At 42.5% G+C, this 26,826-nt stretch overlaps 2 protein-coding genes across 6 annotated transcripts in view; one reads left to right on the top strand and one right to left on the bottom strand.

Moving 5' to 3' along the window:
* Positions 1–4,966, top strand: part of apbb2b (amyloid beta (A4) precursor protein-binding, family B, member 2b) — a 57,792-nt gene extending 52,826 nt beyond the window's left edge. For all 5 annotated transcript variants that reach the window (XM_085356984.1, XM_085356985.1, XM_085356982.1 and 2 more), the window contains one exon: positions 955–4,966. In XM_085356984.1, the coding sequence (XP_085213110.1) occupies positions 955–1,125 (171 nt within the window). In that variant the 3' untranslated portion in view covers positions 1,126–4,966. The remainder of the gene's footprint in view (positions 1–954) is intronic.
* Positions 4,967–5,652: 686 nt separating this feature from the next.
* Positions 5,653–25,126, bottom strand: LOC146630585 (protein NSUN7-like). The gene is made up of 13 exons (XM_085356580.1): positions 25,087–25,126; positions 23,908–24,015; positions 22,878–23,063; positions 18,748–18,806; positions 17,447–17,583; positions 17,179–17,331; positions 16,798–16,981; positions 14,814–15,027; positions 14,490–14,633; positions 14,242–14,343; positions 14,013–14,130; positions 10,553–10,676; positions 5,653–6,528 (listed from the first exon to the last, which is right to left on the bottom strand). Exons 1-13 carry the CDS (start codon positions 25,124–25,126, stop codon positions 5,653–5,655), a joined length of 2,445 nt encoding a protein of 814 aa, XP_085212706.1.
* Between the last annotated feature and the right edge of the window lie 1,700 nt (positions 25,127–26,826).

The following is a 26,826-nucleotide window of genomic DNA, read 5'->3' as shown; positions in this document are numbered from 1 at the left end:
GCTGTTTATGCTGCGATGCATCCCATTAGTGGAGGTTACTCGCCCTCCTCTGCTGTGGTCGACTGCTGACTGCACTATTGATCACACATCAGAACTTTGGATATATGGAGACACACACACACACACACACACACACACACACACACACACACACACACACACACACACACACACACACACAGACAGATTGATGGTGACAAGAATCATTAGTCATTACTATTGATCACAGCTAGCAGAGGTGCAGTCTGACTGGTGCAGTCAACCCTCCAAATGCACACACACACATTGGGTCATATCTTGTGGGGACATCTAATTGACATAATGCTTTTTTTTTTTTTTTTTTTTTAATGATTACCCAACCCTTACCCTATACCTAACCATAAACCAATTATAAGCCTGACACTAAAACCACATTTTAAGTCTCAAAAATGCCTTCAAACTTGTGGGGACTGGGATTTTGTTCCCCTAAACCAGCGGTCCCCAAACTTTTTTTTTTTTTTTTTTTTTTGTGCCACGGACCGGTTTATGCCCGACAATATTTTCACGGACCGGCCTTTAAGGTGTCGCGGATAAATACAACAAAATAAAACTAGTACCGGTACCGAAAAAAAGAAGATTTATTTATAACACACGTGAAAAGACCGAGGAAAACCGAGTTAACGATAAAAACGATAACAAAATAATGCTGAAAACTGATAAAAACCCTGAAAACTATACATTTCACACCCGAGCCTCAACTCTCGCGGCCCGCTACCAAACGACTCACGGACCTGTACCGGTCCGAGGCCCAGGGATTGGGGACCGCTCCCTAAAAGGGCTATTGATCCCCACAAGGACGGACACACACACACACACACACACACACACACACTTGCCCCTTCCACAGTCGTATCCTCAGCAGTTGTAACTCTCCATAATTTATGCTCTCTCTCTCTCTCCCTCGCTCTCTTACAGCTGCGGTATCAGAAGTGTTTGGTGGCTCGACCGCCCTCCCAGAAGGCCTGCGGTTCGTTGCCTCCCGGCGACTCGGTGTCCCGCCGGGTGTCGACCAGTGTGAAGCGAGGCGTCCTGTCTCTCATCGACACCCTCAAACAGAAGAGACCTGTCACAGAGTTGCCACAGTAACCGTGGTGAAACACTACCGGCTTTCGACCACGGCCCCAAGTCACCATAGTAACTCGACGCATCGCTGCCAAAACCCGTCACCACCACAGACCCCAGTAGCCATGGAAACGCAGTAAAACCCTTGGGTTTTTTGGGGGTGGGGGGTTTAACCTGTCACAACTCCTTCACTGGTTTGGAAGCAAATTGGAATTTCACCTCAAGAGTTAACTGGCTCTTGAGCCGCAATTCAAGTCTGTTTCTTCCAAATAAGTGAGAATTAAAAAGGCACCAACCCCACGTCTGAAGAGGACCACCTGAGTGCCGGCCATGCAGGCGATGGTGTACATAGAAGTAGGTCTCATTCCCCTCAGCTCACAGCAGCAGAGGAGAAGAGGGCAGGAAGTGATCCTGTGTGCTGCTGCTGCTGATCTCTCCGTGCTCTTTGTGCATTTGTGTCTGTGCCTGTGCTGACAGCATGACCTTTCACACCTGGCCACACTCCTCCTCCAACCTCATCCACCGGGTTGTCCTCCCCCCCGAGCTCTCTTGCTCATCATCTTCAGTAGACTGTAACCGTAAGGAGATGAAAAGTTTCATATCAGCGGATGATCATTGGAAGATAAAGAGATTTGTTTCAGTCTACACCCTCCAACCACTTGACCCTGCATGAGCTTTTTATCTAAATGTGAATCATTCTATACAATATCAATACACTGCTGCTGCTTTCAGAGACTCGAGGGTGAGAAATCAGAAGTCGCACGGTTCGTTTATCCTGTCTTATTCGTTCTTTCTCATCAGCTGTGCGAGAGTCAGCCCCGCGTCTGAACGAGTGGTGACCTTTCACCCGAAACATACTTCGCGCATTTCCTTGTTTACGTTGTTATTCTTTTCTCATCCCTCTAGGAAATGACAGAAGATAGCCATAACGGAGGACGAGATGGGGGCGGGTGGCGCTGACCCTCTCTCTCTCTAGTACAGTGCTGCTCCAAACACAGGAGACCTTCAGCATGCTGCTGCTCTTTAATACACATGTTGGAGGAAGTTTGACGGATTATTCCTTTAAATCCCACCTCAGTATCGGTCATCAGACTTCATTTAAACTAATAAAGATCATGGGTGGCATTAAAAAACACAAACAAGCCTGGAGGAACACTTGAGGAATGCGTTTTTATACCTGGGTGTGGTTGTGATGATTTTTAGTCCACAGCTGATGTGAACTGTGATTTGAGAAAGAGAGAGGACAATTTTCTCTTTAGCTGTGGATGTTTTCTAGAGGAAAGCCAGCAGAGAGACGTGTTGACCCAGACTGACGGACTTTAATGGACTCTATATCGGTCTGTCTCCAGGATTGTGTTCAGCTGAACGCGCCTTGTGTTTCCTTACTCACTGTACGTCTGATTTCATCAGTGTAATGAAACCGCTCGCTCTGTGTCTGTGTTGTGCAGAGTTCCAGTTTCACCTGCTAGCTCCTTATTATCACATATCTGACAAGCTTGGATGTATGGTAATAACTAATGAAGTCCTTTATGTCACCTAAAAATCACATAAGATCCTCACAACAACGCATCTCCCTCCTGGGTGTGGGGCAGCAGATTAATACTCTGTTAGGTGACCCTTTGCTAAACCCCCTGATTAGAGCCTGTCAAGCTTTGGGTTCACTCTCGGCTTCTTTTCCAGACGATGCTGCTACATCAGAGCTCTGTCCTCTCTTTATAGGCTCCTTTTAAAGAAATGGAAACACTAAAGCATAATTGTAATCTGTGTTTGTATTTCAACCTGCTGCAGTATGGTGGTACATTTTTCACTGTGTGTACCTGATTGGTTATCCTGGGACTAAGAAGGTCGGTGCAGAATGGATCATGGCTCACTTTCTACTGAGGACACCAACTTTTATGCCAGAAGGAGTAGCCTGGCCTCTGACATTTAGCATCATATTGCTAGCAGCTGGTTCAAAATGACTGCCTAATGTTAAAACAACAGCCGGATTAAAAAAATATGGTCCAACTCTTCATAAAACATATAAAGTCTGTTCAAGACGTTCATCATTGTTAGGGTCCAAAATTGAACATTTGCTGTTAGCAGGAGATGCTAGTCTGCGCGTAATACGCTTTCAAGAGTTACTGCAGATATGTGACGCAGCATTTAAAAATCTAAAGTCCAAAATTCATTATTTTTGCTTTAACTAAAATTTCAAAACTTCCAGATTAATACTGCACAATTCCATGATTTCTTTTTTTAAGATGAAGATTTTGAAGATGTCGAGCTGCAGCCGTCCCTTGAATTGTTTGTGGTTCAGTAACTATGCACAAGTTCCCAGGACGAGATGCCTTCGTGTCTGGAATGACATCCCATAGTTGGAAAAGATAAAAACAAACAAATCTTCCAAATCAAACACATGAAGCTACCTGCTGTGAATAAGGGAGCAGTAACAATTGTAGCACATTCGTAAAAAACTTTACCTTATGGAGACCCAATGCAGAAGTCACCAAACTTTTCTGGTTGACCGTCCAGGTCAGTCCTCCGGGTGGGTGCAGCTGTGCAGAGCGGAGGGTTTCCCCTCGTAGCTGTGAGGCCTGGACACCTAAGTTTGTGAGGGCGATAACTCGAGAACAAGGTGACGTAGGATTTGATGCCATAGCTGCATCTACTAAAAGTCTTGGACAAGTTTGAATATCAGTCACTTTGACGTCAAGGTCAGAGGTCAAGTTTTCAGAAACTTGAGAACGAGGCGACATAGGAGTTTCAAACTAGGCACATCTACTAGGAGGCTGAGTTGAAGTCACGGGTATTTTCCTTGACTTGTGAGATTCCCGGTCTTCGTCTTTGCCTGTTTTTGTTTGTGCTGCGTCACATTTCTGTGATAAATAAGTGGCCTAAAAAAACAAAGAAATGCTTGACAGGGGCTGAGGCAGTAACTTGAGGGGGGGGGGGGCTTAGCTAACGGTCAGCATGTTGTCTTGCACTTCGTCTGTTGGCTCCACGGGGGAACCTAAAGAAACTATTTTAGTAACGGAGATGATTTCTTCTTTTGTCACAAGGATGCTGAAATGTGAACGAGATGACAAAAACTTTCTGTACATAATACTGATTTCATGTAACATTTGGCATTAATCATCGTTATAAGCTATGTTTTTCTTTAATGTGTTTCTTTGCCTGTTATTTTCCTCTAATGAAATGCCTTTTTTTTTTCTTTTCTATTTTTTGAAAATTCACCAAATGGCCAAAGTGTAAAATACTGATATACATTGTAGATAAAGAAAAATACGAGAGCAGATAATGAACACGGAGGCGATCGGAAGCGCTCACAGTTGGCAGTTAAGTTGATGCTGAATTTAACTTAGCAATTATCTATGCATTCTTTTGATCTGGAGAAACGGAAAGTCATGAAAAGCCTCGCACGCTCTGGGACGGTTGTGAGAGAGAGAGAGAGAGAGAGAGAGAGACTGTATGTATTGAACAGAAATATTTTTTATTTTATTTATTCTATTTTATAAAAGGTATATACTGATTTTTATTAGTTGGGGCAAGTAAAGTCTCATGACTGTCATCGTCTCAGTCCCCGGTTTAGTCACAACGCTACAACAAGCTCCGCTTTGCAGAACACAGCAGGTTATGGATTATATCTTCACCTTGTACAGTGTCCCGAGAGCTGGGAGTCCACTGCTCCGTCTGAACCGCTGACCGGAGGGTGAGGAGGAGGATTGTAGCAGCAGTGGACTCCTTGCATCTCTTGTCAGTCTTGCACATAAACAACGCCCACACACACACATATATACACTATCCATTTCCCACTGATGGATGTGTCTGCTTCCGTTTGCTGCTCACTGATTTGTACACTTTATCAATGTAACCAATTGTGAGAATAAACAGCATTATAAAACCTGTGCGTGCGCGTGTGTGTTTGCAGCTATTTTTGTGATCGGTCTCTTGCTTAATCAGAGTCCAGCTGTCTGCAGCTCGTGAGTCATTAAGAGTTATTTATTCCCATGAAACTTTTTGTTTTTGTATCACTGAAGATTAAAGAGATGTGCATCATTTTACTGGAGGAAAAAAGCAAAAATGAAAATGTAGTGATGTAACAGTTCTAAACTGTGAATGTAAAACAACCGTGAGATCCCACAAAGGAAAATATGGGCCTGAAATGAGCATATGTCACCTTTAAACCAGGCCTCCATGACAGCTATACCAAGCACTTAATTTTGACATGATAAACCATCTAAATCATGTCAAGTTCTGCATTTTTCAGTTGTGTGGCCACCTTGACTGATAGATGGGTACCAATCAGGTCAGTAGTTACACTTTGTGCCTGACAAATACTGCAACCTGCTCTTCACTGAACTTCACTGTGGCCCAATTAGTAATTTATTTGTGTATTAGTCAACATAAATTACTAGAAGATCTAGTTTATGAGTGAGCCACATATATTTAAAAAACAAATCTAAGCAGCAGAAATGGCTACAAAATAATTTAAATATTGTAATAATTAAAAAGCACTTGATGTGGCGTTAGTACATTCCAGTTAGTACATCCGTGAGAATACTTTTTTTTTTATACATCAGGCAGAGAGATTGAGGATGAAGACGTAGACATGTTGCCTTGCTGGGAGTTGAGGGTCCCAGACAGAGGCCTGTAGCCAGAACTGCCACTCCTGCTGCGCAGAGAGATTGGTGGCAGCCCCACATTGTCAGCTCTGACCGCCTCTTTTGCTGGTTTAGCAGCGTCGTTCGATGTTTCCTGTGGTCTTTCAGGCTGTGTGTTTAGTCCCGTGGAGGCGGTGTGGGGAGCGGGTATGGCAGGAAGAGCGGTTGAAGGATGCTTTCCAGCGGGGGAAGGCGTGCTGAGTAATGTCTGCTGTGATTTAAACGCTGGATTGATGCTCATCCTCTGTGCCAGAGCTGTGATTGGAGACAAGTGGTTGGAGGGTTTTGCAGAGGACATTAAAGCTAGTGTAAGGCGAGGTATTCGTCTCGGTTTGCTTTTCGTCCGACGCCTCTTGTGATGTGATTGGTTGACTTTTTTCTTTGTCTGTTTCTTCTTGTGGCCTTTAGGTTCATGCGTGGAGACAGTAGTGTTCTTGCTTTGCTTTGAATGGCCTTTTCGCTTACGCCCTTTATGCCCCCTCCTCTTCTTTTCCCCCTCTTTCTCTGTCTCGCCCACTTTTTCCTCCTCATCATCTCCCTCGCCTTTCTCCTCTTCATCTCCTGAAGGTGTGACTGGATCTCGTCCATTTGGCAGCTCTCCTCCCGTCTCCCTCTCAAGGCTGGAGGAGGATGAAGGTTTGCTGCTGGCTGATGCTGCTCGATTCTTCTTGCTTTTCCCCTTTTTAGCAGCTTTTGATTGTTCGGGAATCATTCCGCCCAGGAGGCCCTTTGCCGCCGCCCTTGCCAGCACATCTTGGACTGTTTCCACCTTAGTAGGATCTGCCTGAAGAAGAAAGAGCAGTTTGAAGATTTAATGTGAAGCCACAATGCATTAAAATGTAGCACAGGGGACATCTACACAATAAAAACACAATGGTGTGGAAATGAGCTACAGCCATAAGGCGAACTTGCAGAGGAGGGGGAGGAGGCTTTTACACCGCATCATGGCAGCAAATAAAGAATATCATCTGAAAGGCACCAGGATGATCACAGTCTACAACCACTTTTGTTTCCTCTCTATGCCCATGTGAGAAAACAGCTGGTTTTGGACTGAATGCTATCATCACAATGATACCCTGCTTACAACAAAAATGCTAATGTGTTTGTAATGTTTGCCAGCCCTCAAAGTAAAACTTCAGTTTTTCTTCTTTAAGTACTGAATAACCAACCTGCACTCAGAAGTTCTCTGAAATTTATCTCGGTTTATCCTATCAGATGTACGAGCATTGCCAAATTAATTACAGATTATCCCGTGTGGATAGTAGAGAAACTATTTTTAATCTGGACAGAAAACACAGGACCAATCGAAAAATCATCCAGCGTTAAAGCTTCAGGGCCATTAATCCAGTCAAATACATAAATAAAAGGTGAGGGAAGATAAGCGATAAATTCGGGGTAGATGAATTTTGTTGACAAGCCCTCGGGCTGAAAATTGTCATAGTGTAGCTTCCCACACTGCCACTCCAGACTGGCTTTAGAAGGTGTGTTAGTGCCACAGACTCATGTTACAGAGGAAATGCACAGATTAGAAGCTCAGTATAAAACAAATGGGCAACCAACTCTGAGTTCGGGGGCATCTTTATCATGTTGTAAGTTTTGTAAATTTGTCTTGCGGTCTGAAGAAGTCTGTGCTCAGTTCTTGTTACTTTGTGCAAATTAGATCGTATTTATCTCTGTGTGTATTTATACTCTGTGCAGCTTGCTAACCAAGCTTGTTGGTGTTAGTTAATAACTCTTGTCTAAAAATGATGTAATCAAAACTACTTCATGAAGTCACCTTGGCAACATTCATTTTAATGTATAACTCCCCATCACACTGAAACACAAATAACCCTGTGGAAAAGAAAGTTTGCACAGAGACTCTGCAGTCTCGTGCGAATCTAAGTACACTCCACGATTCAGTCATGTACTGAACCACCTTTAGCAGCAATAACCAAAGTAATGATTAAGTAAAGGTTTTCTCTCTCGTGCCATTGTGGGGGAATTCTAGTCCACTCTTATTTACAACGCTGCTTCAGTTCACTGAGATTTGCGGGCATTCGGTCATGCTGGTGTAGCTTTGCTGCTGTGTTTGAGGTCACTGCCCTGTTGCGTGGCCCGATTTAGGCCATCTTTTAGCTGTTGGACAGATGGTCTCACTTTTGACTCTAGAATACGTCAGTGTGCAGAGGAGCTCATGGTAAAATCCATGACTGCAAGGTGCCCAGGTCCTGTGGCTTCAAAGTAAATCCACATAAACACACACCTGAATGCTCAAAACCAGCACATTATGCAAACTTCTGCGTTTACAGAGGCGCTCACAATCACTGATGATCACTCAATCAAATGCATTTGATTATCAGCACCTGGCTGCTAAAAGGACGTGCTCAGTGTTTCACAGGACTGCAAATGAACTTTGTACGTTACAGCCTGAGTGTTATATGGATAGAAGTGAAAGGTTGTCATCGGCAGTGCAGAAACAAGAAATCCCATTAAATTTTCCCGAACCTTCGGTCTGTCTGTTTTCTGTCACAGTCTCTCTGAATCATCATTTACTTTCTCTTCTTTTATGAAAGCTGCTTAAAAATATTACAAATGCATTTTCTATTCACCCCTGAGAGTTTAATCTGCCTGAGAGTTAATCTGTCTCTGCAGTTTTCCATTTTTCTTACTTTGACAGCATTGTACGCTTTGAGTCATTTATAAGCCTCAGAACTTTAATTGCGCTGCCAATGTGGTGGTAAAATGCAGAAGACTACAGTTTACTGGAGAGCGGTATGACTGATTGCAGCCCGTCACACGTGTTTAACAGATAAAATATTTCAGGTTTCAGGCTGATGAATCATTTTCTAATTAAAATGTCTACTTTAAGTCTCAGTGACAAGATCATTGGTCTACCACTTTGGTCCAGGCCGAAATATCTCACCTATCCGGTTGATTGATTGATCAGGAAAATGTGACCACTTCAAAAGCTTCATTGTTATTCAGCTATTAGCTCAAAGCAGCACTGATAACCACACAGAGCTTCCAGCTCGGCTCCTTGAGTCGTGTGTACACCCTTACATTTTTAAATTAAAATGCTAAATCTACAATTTGTGAGGAAATACTGGAGATACTTGAGAGGGGAATAGAGCTCAACAACCTCCCAGATGTGGAACAGGTGCAGTTTGTCCCCTCGTCTATGAGGACGGGTTCTCATTTCTTAATTTCTGTGTATCTGCACGCATTGATGAGGTATCTCTTCAGTGTAACAAAATCTGCAGCCCCAGCTCTGTGTTCATTGTAGTCGCTGTAGTGGTCGTCAATCCAATTAGACGTGATCATTAGATTTTAAATTACCGCAGCGAGCTGGACAGGACAGAGGTGTCTGCAGCAGCGTGCCCATTTGTGTTAGAAAGATACGATTTGCATTAGAAATGATTCTTTAACCAGCAGCACATTCTGCATGAGAACGTTTAAATGAAACCCTTTCCTGCACATCAATCACCTGGTCTTTATTATGTATGTGTATATATATATGTACACACACAAATATCTTACAAATATCTTATTTGTGCCTCTTGCTACACTCTGTGTGTGTGTCTGTGGGACAAATCCAGGAAGAAAGACCAATTTAAGAATGATTCCTGGTAACTTTTATGTCCTCTTTGTTCACAGAGTGCAGGATGTGCTATATTTCAACTGTTATTCTATTAACCGATCCTTCAGCCATGTCTCAAATCAGTGCTTCTCTGCTGAAGGAATTGGCTTGTTCACACTGACAAGTACCTACAAGCAGACTACACGGGTGGTGTTTGCTCTGCTTCTCACTCTCATTTGTCCTACAGCATCCAGCGTTTGAGTTTACTGTCTGCACAAACAGGTTTGTTGTGTACTTGTACATGCATGTCAATTTACGTTTCTGCCTCCATAAAGAGTCATTTTTCTTCTTGTCAAATGTCTGATTTCACTTAAAGGCACTTTCTTGTTTTTTCTTCAGCACTCAAAGGTGTCGAGGAGTTTTAAACTCGTTTCATCCTTCAGCTTTCAAGATGCTACTTTATCTTTTCCATGTTTACTTCCAGATGTGAACATTTAGCATGTAGATCTGCATCACTGCAGAAGCAAATTTTTTAAAGCTTCTTTGTCTTTTGCAACATTCTTTTATGACAATAGATTTAAAGGATCAGCGTTACTAGGGACTTACTAAATATTACTTTCAACTCCTATAAATGCATTTTTATACATGAGTAAACCATTATAAACCCAACGTGATTGAATAGTTTTTGTTGTGGCTGTACGGACCTCACTGCAGCATTTTTCGAGCTGCAGGTGATCGAAGGAGCAGCAGCTCCTTCTGTTGTATTTTTCCCTCTTTTTATGAGTGCAGCAAGAGGCAAGAAAGGGGAGGGGGCAAATGAGGTGATGCAACAAGGCTTGAGGGCTTGGAGGAAAGGCTGAAAGAGCGACACAGAGAATTATCCATTCATCTTGGCTCTGGAGTACTGAAATGTTTCACTGGCTCACAGGCATTTCATCTTTAGCTTGTCTCATTTTTATGGAATATTGCTGCAGTGTTTTTACAGAGCAATGGTACACACACACACACACATCTACCTACTGTGTGTGCGTGCGTGCGCAGGCTCACAGAGCTGACTGACCTCCCTGCAGTCAGACAGCAAAGAAGTGCAGCCTCAGCACTACTAGAAGGTCTTGTTGCAAAGCAATTGCATGCGCGCACACGTGTAAATACTCTACACACATCACAAAATCTCAGTCCTTTAAAAGCAGCCTTGTCCTTTATTCTCTTCTTACTTTCATCTTACGCTTTCTCCTCCCATGCGTCTCACCTGTCGGGACAGTCTGGCGACGAAGCAGCCGTTGGTGACCTTCGATGGTTCGAGCCTGAAAAACTTGTGCGAGTCCGTTTCGCCTCCTGATGAGGAGTCGTCCGGGAAAATTGGACCATTCACCCTGAGGGAGCGGTACAGAACGGGAAGAAAAAGAAAGCATTTTCACACTGATTCGTCATCATCACATGCATTTAGAAGAGGATTACTGTAAGCTCAGGATGCATAGTTGTGGTCCTTGGGAACAGTGTGTGTGGCTCATGAGCCAGTGAAAGATGATCACTACACAGTTCATCAAATATGAAACCATAGGGGTGTTTTTCTTCTGTTTCAGCCATGATGCCAACTAAAACCTCCTAAGAGCTACTGACAAAGCAGGGGTCATAAAAATACCACCAAGGCTGTAAACCATAGTAAAAAATACCAACATAAATCGCAGTTCTCTGAACAGAGACTGTACGAATGCTAAATGGTTTTGATGTATTTTTCCTGTGCGGCCCTCAGTCACAAACAAATTTCCTAAATTGGCACTTGGTCGTCAGAACTCGGAGCTCCCCTGCTGTGAGTAAATGGTTGTGTAACGCGCACAAGAACTGCCCGCTTCTGGAAATTGAACCAAAGAGAAATAAATTATTTTGACAACCAAATAAAGAAAACAGGATTTGTTTAATCGGCCTCAGCTTTTCTTCAAACTTTCTAGCGCCGTGGCGAAGTTCTTGAAAAACAATGTTGCTAGCAGTTTTACTTGATATACAAGCAACAGCAGTCACATGAAACAGTACGTGGGCATCCTGCAGTTCAGTGTCAGTGCAGTAGTTTCCAGGCACAAAGGTTTCCTGTATGTAAGTGGATGGGAGTGGGTGGCTCATCAGGTGCTTCTCGTGGTGTCTCTTGTCAGATTGTCCTGTTCACAGCCTAAGGACAGTCTTGTTTATGGGCCTCGCAGCTGTTGCTGTCAGGCCATACTTCTGGTCCAAGTTCCCTTCAGGATTCAATATTTTAGGAAATGTTGAATGAGAAATCTCAGCGGACCAAGCGCTGTCTAAATCTTGCTGAAATATGGAGACGATGTGCAGATGTGACCTTCGTTCGCATTAAAATTCTCAATGCAATGCTGATTGTGAAAGCAGGGTGCTCTTTATGTCGAGTGTTTACACACACAGTCAGATTTTTGGTGGGGCAACTTTTCATCTCCACTAAAAGCTATTACGATAAAACTACGCTCGTGCTTTTATAATGGGTTGTGAGCTCACATGTTAAGTTACATGACTGGAGTCACATGTGTGGAAGCAGAATGTACAGTTCGGCTGATATTGATCCAGGTTTTTTCAGTTTTGCCTCCGTGCACCAACACAGAGGATTTTTAAATCTAACAGTAAAGATGTGACTGAAGTGCAGACTTTTAGCTTTAATTTGGAGGGTTTAACAAAAGTATTGCATTAACTGGACAAATTTAATTTTAAATGAGAAGGGCAGAGCCTATCCAAGCTACCATAGGGCGGGAGGCAGGGTGCACCCTGGACAGATCGCCAGTTTCCTGCAGTGCTAACACAGAGACAGACAACCATTCGCACCTATGGCAAACACCCAGGGCCGTGATGCTATGAGGCAACGGCGCTAACCACCGCGCCACCATGCTGCCCTGAATAAATCCTGCTACTTCTATCACAGCAGTCACAGCATCAATAAACACTAATGACCCAGTTTCACTGGCAGCCATACATGCACATGTCAATATGCTGATAATCTGATCATTATCTGGGGAAAAAAGCAGTTCCCCTCCTTTTCTATATTTCTCTTCTAGTTCATCTTGGTTTCATCTGTCCAAATAATCTGTTTTCCTAGAACTGTGTGGGCTCTTTTAGATGTTTTCTGCTGAAGTCTAATCAGGTCGTCCAGTCCTTCAGTGTAACCAGTGATTTGCACTTTGTCATAAACCGTCTGTATGGAGACATCTCTTGATTGTAGATCCTGACAAGGACTCACCTGCCTCCCTCAGTGTTCTTGAGTTGTTTGTAATTCTGTCATCATCCCACTTTGTTTGACTTCTGTGGTCTTTCAGGAATTTTTGGTGTTGCTGAGCCGGCTAAAGGAATTTCCTTGTTTTTAAGAACATACCAGGTTGTGGCCTCTGTTGATGTTTTTGCTCTCTGTGATAGATTTATTATGGCTTTTCAGCCTAATGACGGCTTCCCCCACTTGCACTGACATCTCTTTGGGCCTCATATAAAATACAAAGTTCAACACTGTCATGAAATACCAGGGGAACAGACATCACCTAGCAATGAAACTGCTCGTCCCTTGTCTAAGTACATTCGAGCCTCTGTGGACTGTGTATAAATGTGCCCGTCATTCCTAAACAGTTAATGCAAGTTGCTGAAAGTCAGTGCTTCAATCACACATTTACCATTTGATTTCAAATCCACTGTGGAGTCAAACATACAAAAACTGTGTCAAAAACCTGGCTATGTACTGATCGCTACTTCCTTCCTCCAAACTTCGCTGAAGTGCAGTGGTGTTTGCAGTGCACTGTCATCCCTTGTAAAAACAACTGAAACATCTGTGTCTTCACAGAACAGATACTGGAAACACAGAGATCAAACATGTGCCTAAAATCCTAACGCAAGTTGATAAAAGAGCTTATGTGAGCTGATTTAATAACATTTGGATTCCTTTAAGCGGACGGATGGCAGGAAATGACTTTTGTGGAGCAGCAGGCATGAAACAGACTCTGAAATCTTCTCCGCCCCGTTTACCCCGACTGCGGGATTAATCTCAGGCCCACCGGTAACAGCAGCTGATCCTTTACACTGTCATCAGCCTGCTGACAGACTCTCTCTCTCTTACACACACACACTCTCTTATAGAAAGGTAAAAATAATAGGTTATTTAGAAATCCGTGCACGGGAATGGTGACCCAAACCGCCGTATCCGCTGGAATCACATGCTTTCCAAGCTTATAAAGTGAATTTATCAATGTCAGCATGCTTTATCTGATAGCTTTTGTGAGTTTTTGCTCACATGAGCCCCATGCAAGGGTTTGTCCTACCATCTGTGTTTGGACTCAGAGATAATAATCCAGCTGCAATAAGAGAAAACGAACAGTTTAGCTTTAAAAAAGCTAAAATGACATTTGGTTTCTGTGGTTATTGCACGGTGAGCTGAGCCCTAGAAAAGAAGATGGGCTGCTCGTTGCTCCCATTTCTATTTGCTGTGGAAATTAACGAATGATGCCAAAAGATAAAACGAAAAAAAAGGACCATCAAATTAAACAAAGTATCTGAGATGGTTTAAGTGCCTCCTGTTTCCTGTTACACTGCCCTGTAGGTTCCTCATTACGCTTGTGTTTGTTTAAGCCTGTGGATTAAAAAAGTACTTTATATTTATATATGACTAAAAGGATTAAATGCCTATTAAGCAGACAACTGTATAAAGATGCAGCCGAGTGTGTTTGTTGTACCTGTAGGGCAGCAGTTTGGGGTGAGTGTGTGTTTTCTCTAACACTCTCTTCACCAGCTGTTCGTTTTCCTCGGGATACACTGAGCGTGTGCAGTAGACCACAGTCTGAACCTTTGGGACTGATGAATGAAGGAAATAAATGAATTTTTTACCAACAGGAACAAAAATACATAACGTGTTTAAGTTGTAGCTCGGTTGGTGAAAAGTGTGTGTGCTTGGTATTTACTCACAGGTGAGAGCGTGTGCCAGCAGTTTCGCCTGCTGGGCGGTCAGAGAGTTTATTTTTCTCTTGGAAACAGAACCATGGGACAAATCTGGCAGCAGACCCCAGTCTGTCAGCAGAGGAGAACCTGTTTAACGTCTGCCCTTGTTTAACTCTACTTGGACATGACTGCATAATATTCAAATGTTAAACAAAACGACATATATTATGTTTACTCATTGAAACAGGAGGTTGGGGTCTCTTATATTTCCCTACCTCCATGTTCACTGTGGATAGCGGGCACCGGGTCATTGAGGGCAGAAGACGAGCACTGAGGCAGCACCATGATGACCTTTACTCGCTGGACGGTGGCATCTACGTCATCCAGACCGTAAAACGCTTGTGACAGGACACGAACGTCTACATCAGGATGTAGAGCAACATGTGAGTGATCGGATTAGTGTTGGCACTGTGCTGCCATCATATGTAATATTCAAAACTCAGGGTTAGGGTTCATGAATGTTAAAGCTTAAAGGACAAATACAGCGACATCAGCAGCAACAGGGACAGATCAGTAAATCTGAAGTGTTTGTGACTCACTTTTTAAGTCCATCTGTGTGAGCAGTTCCTGGATCTCCTCTTTGTGTGAGGGGTTGTGATCAGCGCCACACACCAGCACTCGGACCGAGCGGGCAGCAGCCACAACAGCCACGTGTGCCACGGTCATGGCCGAGAAGGCCCCCACTAGCAGGACGTCGTTTTTATCAAACAGCAGGGGGCGTAACACACTTGTTGCCACGCACACGCTCCTGTCCTACAAAGACAGACAGACAGGTGTGTCTGCTATTCACACAAGATCGGTGGACTACTTTCTCCTTAAAGAAGCTGGCCCCTCCGGACTTACGGACCGCTGTGCAGCTAATCGAATTCAAGTCATTCAACTCAAGACTTCAGACTTCACATCACAACAGGAAGTCAGCCTGGATCAAAGGCCAAAACTTGCACTTTATCGCACAGCGGTGAAATGCTTTCCACCTAGAAAAAGACTATTAGGCAGCCTTCATACAGACTGAGTGTGTTTCTTTCTGCTGATTTCGATTCCTGTAACCTTTTCCTTCTTAATTTAAGTATTTTATAGAGGAGCACGCAGCGCTCACGCTAAATGCACGTGTTGCTAATGATCTGAAAAATCTGGACCTAAAATGACCGTCAGTAGAAAAGCTGACAAAAACAGTGAGTGAGCTGGATTTCCACTGTTGCTGTTCTTTAAACTGAATATATGCAGTGATTTTTATCTCTCGCTGAATCCTTTTTCACTTTTAACTCTTACCTTCAGCTTTCACTTTAAATCTTTCAGATTTACAAGCAGATCTCTAGTCCCCTCTAAGAATGACGTCAGCTGTTGGTGATCACCATCTTGTTCTTTGAAACCAGACTTCACAGTTATGACTAGAACTGACTGAGAAACTAAGGACTCCCATCAGGCAGTAATAAATAATACCAGAAGGTTTTTCTGAGACCGTACATCCATCAAGAAAGCATTTACCCAGGTAAATCAAGTAAGGGATAGCTTTAATCTCATAGACTTTTATGCAATCTGACATACTTCTGCTTCCAGAGCAAGTTCCCGCTGCTGATCATTAGAAAGAATGCAGATTTAAAGGACATCTGCAATGGCTTCACTCCTCTTGATTTAGTCTGTATGCATTTTCCAATAAGCACCACTGCTTGAAAACATAAATCCTGGTCGAGTCACTTGAGGGGCTTTAATCTACCAGCTCTCTACTACAAACTGTCTGATCTGTGGCATCCACACCTCCCACGTCTCAGGCAGCATCTTCACCTAAACTAAAGACTTCCAGTGGTGAGAATGTGCCCAATCCCAAAGATCGCCTGCTGTGTGCTACTTTGTTCTGACCTGACTCTCCTGATGTTGTCTTGAGTTTACGTGTGAGAACACCTCATGAGTCCAGCACTCTTCCCCGCTCTTTGCTCTAGTTTGCTAAGGTTATGTTCAAGTGCTCACCCCAGAGAAAACAGGTTCTCAGTTATCCTGGTCATGGTGGCCTTAAGAGCTTGAAAGGAAGGAAACCCACCCCACAAGGGGTGAAAAAAGGCAGGGGTCATTATCACCAGAGGTTTTGGGGGAAAGCACTGTCAGACCATGCCCTACCCAATCATGTGAGCTATTTATGTCACCTGACGCGTAGTGTGAGTGGGGGTTGAGGTCTGGTAAGGGATCTCAAGACATAAATTGTAGGTGGGTGACAGCAGGTGTCCTAAGCCACCACCTCTGTTCGATGATGGTCACTTATATTCCTCTTTCAAGCCATTTTGCCATCCCTGAAAGAGTGACCTTTGACCTTTAAGTGCAAGTACACTCTGGAGACTCAGCTACACATTAACGGCGAGTCAACAGCCACCTCCTAAGGGACTAATACCTGAGACTCTCCACCTTTAATTTTTAATACTGAAGAAAACTCTTGGATGAAAGGTGACATGTCTTCCGAAAAGCTCTGACGAAGTCTTCTCACCTTCTTTTCAAGCTCTTAAGACTCAAATATAGGCACACCCAGATTTCTACCTGTATGTTCAGCACACGTGTGGCGGTGAGGCTGCTGTGCTGGAGCCAAGCTTGAAGATGCTGCGAGAAGATGAGTGTGTTGGGACAGAGGGGGTCCCTGCAGAACGTGAACTCCGCGAGTTCAGTCTCGTTCTCCGCTTGACACAAACCGGCGCTTTGTAACGCTTCACACATCTCGTCAAGACTACAGGGAGAGGACAAAACATGCTGTCAGAGACACACATCACCAGGTACAGATACAGGAGACTAGATTGTAATACAGAGACACCAGTGCCCTCCGATTAGCTGCATGTCAGTATTCTGCTTTAACCACCAGTAAACTTTACCAGGCATTAAACACATGCTGCATTAAGCCAAAAAAAAAAATCATGCTGAAACTACCTGATCTTGAGAGTGTTGATCCATGCGCACAGTGGCAGACCTCTTGCTCGGTGCTGTTTGGTCCTGACGCTGTCGGACAGGAAGCAGGAAACACTCTGCAGATTCTGCTTCACTCTGCAGCGAGCTAGAGAGGCAGCCAGCTTGGTCTTACATCTGTAAAAACACAGCAGAGCCCATTTTCATGTTTCTTTGATTCAGTTTTGGTTATTTGGTTATGCATAAATAAACTTCTGTTGTTCGCATGTGACTTTTACACTCGCACACACACCTGTGCAGACTTTTCTCCAGGTTCCTGACTTCCTGGATGGGTTCTTGCCCTTCTATCGTTGGACGTTCACACGGAGAAAACTTTTTGTCCTGAAAGTCGAACAGCATCACCATCGCCAAAGGCAGCAAGTCGTCAGACTGAAAAACATTGCAGGGCTTTATTACTGACTGAGTCCTGAAACAATTGGACTGCTGTGCAAAAATGGGCAAAAAAAAAAAAAAAAAAACCTGGGCAAATGTTATAAAACCGTATTTTATATTTTAAAAATATATTTTAGAATGAGTAAACTGAGAAAATGTGCTATTTTAAGAAAAATATCAGCACATTTTGAATTACTGGCAGCAATGCATCTCAAAAAAATTGGACAGGGCCTTGTTCACCACTGTGTAACATCCTGCCCTCTTTTAAAAACATTCTGGGCTATTTATTTCTCTTGTTTTAGCCCTTTGACTCAAAATGTTGTAGCTTGAGGGGAAGCTCAGCTCTCTACTGAGAGGTCTGAGCCTCCCTTTAATCCAAACGCTGTGTCACACTGAGTCAAAACGGTGACGTTTCAAACCAGAAAACCAAACAAAGGAGTTAGAAGGCAGTGAAATGTTCACAAAAGCTGAAGTTAAGGGTTCCCTTCATTCTTCAAAACAGGAATATATGATCACCAAAGAGTAAAGTAAAAATGATGAGCACGTCCGTCTGCACTCTTCCTTATGGCTGTGTACATGCACTCTTTTTGTCAGGTTGTGCGTGTGTGTGTGTGTTTGTGTGTGTGTGTGTGTGTGTGTGTGTGCGGGAGGCAGAATATGTATGTTGCAGTAAGGATGTGTGTTGAATTATAAAGAGCTGTGTGGTGGTTTTATAGTCGCACTCGCAGACTAACGGCCTCAGCCCATTCTCTGCGTTTCCCTCGACTTATCATTCCCACACAGAGCCACGCACGAGCGGAGCGAGTCTCTTATCCATGTATGTGTCATAGCGCAGTGTTTCACAGCATAATTTACGGTTCCCAGTCAGAGAGAGTGTGTCTGCCTCTCCCTTGTGTGTATCACTTGCCACCTATAACCAGCCAGACCATGTACACGTCTGAATACAAATGGCCTTTAACTGCGTCCCTGCCTCCCTCGCTATCATTCCGCAATATTCGGATGAATCGCGCTCATACGGCCACAAACACTTCATTTGAAGACAGATAACTCCCAGACTGTTTCACACACTCAGTGTGTGAGCGTATTTCTTTTTTTCTTTTTAAAAAAAACCATTGGATTTGAGTCTGTAAACACCCAAATGTCAAATCTGGTGGGACTCACAATATGCTGCGAAGTATGGAAGCAGCTGTCGGAGATGATGTCCTCAAGTAAATCTTGATCTAGGAGGAAAACAAAGTTGTTAATGAACAAAGGGAAAAAAACATCGGCTGAATTTTAATGAATTAAGAGAAATTTGAATCGTAGTGTCCATCAAAGCGGAGGATAATCATACTCTGTCACTTGTTTAGTCATATAGACAGTTTGGCTCTATTTGCTGATATCTTGAAGCTCTGTCTTCAGCTGAACCAAGGTCATGTGTCTTTTTGATATGCTAACAGCAACTGTGTTTTGGTTATTATTCTAGTTAATACACAATCATTTCTGATTCAGAGTCAGAACTACAGATGCCAGAGCCTGCAAAGTCGCTGCCAGTCAATGTTGGACGCTGGGATATTTCCCTGTGCCCTGACGGTGAATTTGAGCAGCATTAGTAGAGCGCAGGAATGAGTAGAAGGACCTCTAAAAAGACTCAGTATGAGTCATTCAATCTCTACTTGCTACTTTACACATAAAGTAAAAAAAAACTTTTGGTATAATGAATTTGGGAATAAAAAGTTCCAGGAGGGAGAGAGCAAGAGGGGGGAAGAATGAAGAAGAAATGCTAAAGTGCCCATCAGAGTTAATTAAAAATGAAAAGAGCTAAACAAAAATCCTTGAGCTTACTGCGTATCTCTGTTTAAAACAGGCAGGCTATTTGTTTTGTAAGTCACTGGGTCCCTTTATAAATTAGTATGTGCATTGATTAGTGTATTCCTAGAGGGTTTTTGAGGGTTCACCTGCAGCCAGAACCTTTAAAACTCAGGTTCAGAGGCTCTTTGTCCCAAAGCTTTGCATTTTTAATCCAAATAACTTTCAGACCAACATGAATTTGAGCCTGAGGGGAGTAATAACACATATAATAACATGTATAATAACCTAAAAACTGTTCAGTTATTCCTTTTGTACACTTATGGATGCAGACAACTGTCTACACACGTATTCACTTTTATTTTGGACACAATTTTGTTGCTAAACATGGAAAAACAGTTTACTGAAAACACTTTAATCACATGTGGAGCCACCCCTCACTTCTTTTAATTTTGCTTCCAAGAAGCCAGCACTGCACTGATTTTAACTTGTGTCTCAAAGCACTTTGTTTCTAGCAGAATGCTGCAATAACAGGAATCATTCCCATATATCCAGTTGAAGTAATATTTAAAAACAGAACGATAACAGCCTCTGTTATTGTTTGTGGTTGCATTTCAACCAGTGGTGATGGAGATGTTAGAACATCTGATTGGTGCAGCTTCATTTCATTAATAATATAGTTATTATTGAAATATACATATAGATATATATATATAAAACACTTGAAACTAATTTTCTAAAAAAAGAAATGCTGTTCACTCCCCCGACCACATTGCAAAGCTATGACATCACAGCAATGTGATTGGTCAGTTGCAACATTGCTACATACGATGATGCAGGAACAACAACAACAATACAGGGATAACAGACGCAGCAGAAATTATGATATGGAGGCAGTATTAAATAACACATAGTGTCAGTTTAAGTGGCCTGGGATGGAGTCAAATAACCAGCCTGAATTATCTTGTCAGTCTGTCCCTGCTGCCAAGAAATTACTCAGAGTAACGAGAAAATTATTTCTGGAAACGAGTGTTCCTGTTCAGCAGAAAACACAATAGTGCTAAAGTATCATGAGGTTATGGCAAATGGAACTCAATGAGAGCTCAACAGAAAGGTTCCGGTGGTAAAACGAAGGAAAAAACCTGTTTATGAGCCATAATTTTGTGAGCATCCAAAGTAGACTTACTGCGAGCTCCTGTGGAAACCACAAGCCTGTGTTTGCATTTTATTTGCGCTTTCACATGAAAGAAGTACTGAACTGAAACAGTGACATTTGTGATTGCTGTTACCATGGAAATGTGTAAGTCTGTGTACACTTCAGTGCACACAAACAACAAAAGCTATTAAACAACACAAAAAGGATTAAATCTGACAAGGCTGGAATTCATTTCCTGTGAAATCTGGCATAGTTTTGCTTATAGGTTGGGTAGTTATGTAGACAGTTATGCAGACAGTAATTATGTAGACATGTCTTGTAACTTTTGCCTCATTTTATTTTTTGATCTAAATTATCTCTTTCACTGCCATGAGTCATAACTGGTTGGTTCAAGGCTTAAAAGTCTTTCTATAAGGACTTTAGACATTGTCAGTGGAGTAAATGCTTATTCCAGAAAATCACTTTTGGAACTGGAGCCATTAAAACAGTGTTCAGTCACTGTTGAGCTCTGTCAGCAAGACGGTACCAGGTGGTTAAAAAAATGAATGCAGAAAGTTTAGTGTTCAGCTGTTGTCGTGCCTCTGATAAGCTGACAAATGTAAGTCCAAATTCACCTCTTTTAATTCTAATTTTGTCTCTACCTCCTCCTGAGAGAATATCTGCCTCATTAGCTGCCAAATGCTCTGTTATGGTTACCAGCTCTGTGTGGCAACAACCAGGCCAATACCCAAATTTAGAGTGAGTATGTTGCATGTTGGTGTGTGTGCGTGTGTGTGTGTGTGTGTGTGTGTGTGTGTGTGTGTGTGTGTGTGTGTGTGTGTGTGGCATCTGGAACTGGTTTCTGTAGGATTTCAGTATTCATTTTTTTTTATATTGAAAAACCTTTTTTTTTTAAATATTATATTCCATTCATAGATATTCATGCAATTTTCATGACAAAGAATTCTATCCAGTGAATGAAAAATGCAACATGCAGCAACACTTCAAAAGCAGCTCGCCAACCCTATCTGTTTGCCCCTTCCCTTCCTTTACTCGTGTTGCTGGGCAAGAACTGAAGGGGGGTGTTTGCTATGCTCTGTAGCGGTCCAGAGACCTGTGCAAGTTCACTATGCAATACACACTAAAACAGGAATTCCCTTTACATGCAGATACATATGAATGTCATAAATGTGTTTCAGTCGAGGCTGCTGTAGTCATGATATTGCCAGTGGTACAGAGATGACAACAGATGTGACTGATAAAGTCTGGAAGAAAAGGGGGATCTAGGAGTGGAGGTGGGGTGTAAAGTGGCTTGCAGATGTGCACCAATAGTGGGAAGGCTAAAGTAGCCTAAATGCTACACAGTATAGGAGATTTATCATTTAGATGCGGATGTCTACCCAGAATCATTCTATAACCAAACAAGTTGCCAGTCAAATGTAACCATGTTTTACCCATAAGAAACAAGCCTTTTAAGGTTAGCTGGTTCTGTCATAGTGACACTGACACACCTCGTGACTGGAAATGGTGACAGATTCACATAGTATCAAACGACTGCACCATGTTGGTCTCTAGATATATCACGAGTTAAAGTGAAGGATGAACCTATATAAGGAACTTTACAGAACATTTAAATAGGTAGTGACACTTAGTCACTATGCTGTCTTATGTTCAAAATCAGGATGATTATTTCTTGTTTTGTCATAGAGAATCAATGATGCGTGTTTTACAAACTGTTTATTGCAAAAATAGAAAATGCTGCGCTTTAGTATTCAGAAGAAATTCTGTTTACCTACATTGTAGGTGGCTGTGGACAACCAAAAAGAAAAGACAGGTATCTGGAAAAACTTGCTGCCACCTAAATGGTCAAATAATGTATGTAAAACGTTGTGTTTTTCACTATATGCGCACTTGTGGCTTTTTAAAGTGAATTTATATGTGTGTGCGTGTGTGTCTGCCCATGACATGCACTCTCTTATCACCTCCCAAACAGACATCTACTGCACTTCCACTCAAGCAATTTGCAGTCACGTGGAGAAATGAAATGTATGACTATATATTATTTAATCTGCTGCCTGCAGTTGAAGATGCTATTCAGAAAGTGAATATTGGAGCTGACATATGCTGCTCTCCTCTGTTATTCATTATAGAGATAAGGCTACCTTATCCCTAGGAGTTGGGTAAAGTCCTCAGAGGTGGCAGTAGAGGGGATCAAATTAATTTCCCCCTGACTTTATGTTTAACCACCAGTGGGCTCCCGCCATGCTGGATATACAGTACAGTTCATCTGCATTCATAAAACTAAATATGGTTAAAGTATGGTGCGCTATTCTAAATCGTTCACTGTAGAAGTTCACTGTAATCTTACATTTAAGTGTGTTAAAGGCAAGCTGGAACACATGCTTCTCCATGGTTTTGTCCCCGCTCTTGAGCAGCGATGTTTCCGTCTTTTTTCCATAATGTAGACGCTGATGTTGGCTGGCTGGCTTGTCTCTACACAGCTGCTGGAAAATATCTGCAGCCTGTAGGTAAACCTGATCAGATAGATGATAGGCTGAGGAAAAACAAAGGCGGCACGAGAGAGGTGGAGGGAGGAAGTTGGAGAGACGATACAAGAACGGTGCTGATTATCTGAATAGAGAGAAAAGTGTCGGGTTTGTTAGATATTGTTAGTTTCTGTTGGCAGCTGTTTTTTAAAAGCAGGTATTAATAATAACATTAAAGATTTCCTTTGCTCTGTATTCAAACATGTAAAAATGTAACTTTACAAAGTTGCATCTGCTTTCGTGTTCTTTTTCAGGGAGAAGAGGCTTTCTCCTTGCAACTCTTCAAAACAAGCCTTACTTGTTCAGGCGTTTTCTTATTGTACTGTTATCAACACTGATGTTTAACATGCTAACTGTGGCCTTTAGAGCCTGAGATGTTGCTTTGGGGGTCTTTTGGAGCTTCTCTGTGCTTTGCCCGGTCTGACCTTGGGTGAATTTGCTGGGATGTCCAGTCCTGGGAAGACTGGTGACTGTCTTGAATGTTTTCCACTTGTGAATAATCTCACTGTACAATGTTGGGTTTCCCAGACTGATGGCAGGAACAATTGCTTCTTTAAAATCATTGCAAATGTTTTTTCTCCTTGGCATGTGTTAATACTGACCTGCAAACTGCCAAAACCTCTGTTTTTATATAGGCGCTGTCACTCACTGATGACCAGTCAGTTAATTGAGTATTTAATTAGCAGCATTTTCCTGCCACTTACCCTCTAAATTACCATGAAAGCAAAAATGCTGTATGCTTAATTTTTCACAAGATGAAAGTTCTGCAAAAATTGTAGTTTTCTCTTGCAACTTGCAGTTTGGTAAATACAATATGAGATAAGTAGTGCAAGTTTTAAGACTGGATATCACCTGTAGACTGAGAAGATGAATGCAGTCGAGGGAGCAGGGAGCAGAAAGGCTCCTTGCTGATCACCTTCTCCGTCCCAGAGCTCGTATTCACATCCTCGCCGGAGCCCACTGTAACACAAAGACTATATATGTGTGCTCATGTTACACAAATACACAACCAGCAGCACCGTAAACACCTTACCTTTGCCTGTCATGATCAGAGAAAAAACAAACACTTGTCAAGAGGTTCTGTAAGCAATTTCCAGTCTATCTGACAACATTTGTCTTTTCTTGTTTGGCACTCCTGCCAGCATCTGCTGTTCCAGCGAGCATATAAACACACACAAACACTGTGTGTTTACAGAGCTGAACCCGAGCTCTGCAAATGTAAATAAGACGCACAGCATCGGTCATAGCTGACATGTGATCCACCTCCCACTTTCCTGTGAATGTGAGACAGAGCGGCCGCAGGCCCCTGTGCGTAATTGGGCTCCTCCTGGTGCAATTAGGCGGCCTTTCGGATACGTCGGCATGAATAAATAATGGACCGCTGCCTGACCCTGCACAAAGGTCCACCTCTGACTGACCCTCTAAAACCATCTGTGTGCAGCTGCTTCACCAACACACATGCACTCAGTTGTGTTTCCATCGCTTCAGGGGACATTACATTGACCTCCATCTATTTTCCTGCAGAGTTATTCTAACTTTAACAACTACTTGAATGACCTCTAACCTTTACTCTGACCTTAAACCTAGATTCTTCTGTCTAAAATGTAATGAAATGATAGAAAAGAGGCACACATTAGCTAACCCAATAGTTTTAATCAGTGTTTAGTGTTGGGTGACATCACTTTCTTTGAGACTTAACATCCAAAAGTTCAGGGACCACTTGGCTCTAATTAAACTGGATTAATAGAGAGAAACACAGACACAGTGTAATCGGCTTTTACGGCACTCATGAATGTTTAAACACAGAGCCGGAATTGACCAGAAACGTGTCCAATAAGGCCATGTCAGTGCAAATGGAATAAATTAATGAATATCAAACAGCAGTGATTTAATGAGTGTCAAACAGTTTCCTGCAGAAGAAAAACCCTAAGTCCACTTAAGAAGAGCAGCACTGGAAGAAAAGGCTACAGCGGCTTAGTGTAATCTGCATACAGGATGATGGGCTGTTTAAAATTGCATAGCAGGTCTTACCGTTGTCATTCAGGACTCTCCTCATGGGAACAACGCTCATCTTCTGAGCGAGTATCCTGGATCTGCCTGTGTGCTCTTTACTCTTCCCCGGCTATTATATGCTGTCCCAGTGAATTGGAGAACTTCACTCCTCTCATCACCTCTTTGTCATCCACGGCTTCCCTCTGGAGAGAGTTTGAAATGCCATGGCAACAATATGATAATGAAGGAGGCCTGACCCCCCTCTGAGATAGCTATACAGTATAATACATAACATACTTTGTATAACATACAAAACATAAAATACTTTATCATCCTGGATTTTCACTGTTACATTAGTCACACATTTATTAAATCATGTTAAATATATTTTAAAAAATGATCAAAGTGAACCACAGACCACAAAGCTGAGTGTCTGTGTTTGCTGGCAAATATGAGAAACTATCTTGGATACCATTACACACAGGAATGTGTCCAGGGCAGCTGGACACTTCCTTCATACTGTACTACCTGTTAATAAGTGACAGCGTTGGGGGGGGGGCTTCACAGGTATCTGATGTCACTGCCCCCTACTGAGCACAGAAGTGCAGTGCAGCATAAGGCAAAGCTGGGGAAGCTGTTTGTGACTTACAACATACTAGTACAATATTTTTTCATTTGGTAATAAAACAGGATGTGATGCTAATGCCATAGACTGTATATAAAGGATGGACATAATCCTTGGATATATTTTCATGCACATTAATAGACACTTGGAATTCCCTCTGATTGGTATTATTGAGCCTGTGGCTAAGCTTCCTTGGGAAAGATGCTGAACCCCGAGTTGCCCCTGATGCACCCATCAGTGTGTGTCTGTGAATTTTATATGCTTAGGCATAGAAAAAGTATTTGAGTGAATAGGTGACTGAGGCTTGTAGTAAGAAAACACCTTTAAGTCTCAAGTTAAGTAAAAAAAAAAAAAAAGAAGTATATTCCATTTACCTTTTGATTTGCAAGCTGTAACGTTTTACTAGGTTTCATGGTTGAAGCTCACATAGGTGCTTGAAGGCAGCTTAGAGATGCTTTAAACAGGATGCAAAAGGGTGCCGGGCTGCAGTCTGTGGGGCTGAAAAATTGAAGCTAAATGCAGAAGTGCTAAAAACGCCAGTTTCTCTAATGGCTCTTTAGGGCTGGGCTCAGAACTGAGTAAATCCCCACAGACTCACCTGTTAAATGTCCAACCTCACAGCATTAAAAAGCATGTTAACATGTGGCTGCTTTGACTGACAGGTATGTGCTGCTGTTAAAGCATTTTTAATAGACTTAGAGCTTTTTATTGTCATTGTGCAGTTTCTTGCACAGCAAAATTGGGTATCAGAATTGAAATCGGGTAATAGAATCATCTGACAAATATTACAGCTTGCTGTGTATTACAGACCATCGGAGAACTTCATTTTTTGATTGGTGATATTTTATTATTTAATTAGCTGAAATGTGTGTCTGTGTTGCACTTCATCAGTCTCCACTCTCTAGGTCAGATATGTTCATCTGAGGCTCCATAACCCAACATATTCATTAATTTATTCCATGTCTAAAACACATTGCAGGGGTTGATGTCACAGCATAGTGACAATGTCCACCTGCGTTTGCAGTCAGTGTTGGGTTCCTGTGTCATTCAGTGCACGAATAGCCTGCCGAGTATATCTGTGTTGTACGGACGTGCTTGCTTTCTGAACTTCAAGGTTAGCAAAAGCAGAGATAAGATGTATAAGCACGTCTTAT

This window comes from Diplotaxodon limnothrissa, linkage group LG6, assembly GCF_057381915.1.
Source record: "Diplotaxodon limnothrissa isolate DT_005_m linkage group LG6, D_limnothrissa_male_GT1.1, whole genome shotgun sequence".
NCBI classification, from domain to species: Eukaryota; Metazoa; Chordata; class Actinopteri; order Cichliformes; family Cichlidae; genus Diplotaxodon; species Diplotaxodon limnothrissa.
This window is presented reverse-complemented; position numbering and strand designations above follow the sequence as displayed.

What these genes read in the sequence shown, in the direction of transcription:
- LOC146630585 (XM_085356580.1), bottom strand. Translation starts at nt 25,126, where the DNA reads ATGAGCGTTGTTCCCATGAGGAGAGTCCTGAATGACAACG. An exon ending in TTCATCTTCTCAGTCTACAG is followed by an intron (nt 23,064 to 23,907) that starts GTGATATCCAGT and finishes GTTTTTCCTCAG; the next exon opens with CCTATCATCTATCTGATCAG. An exon ending in ATCAACACTCTCAAGATCAG is followed by an intron (nt 16,982 to 17,178) that starts GTAGTTTCAGCA and finishes CTCTCCCTGTAG; the next exon opens with TCTTGACGAGATGTGTGAAG.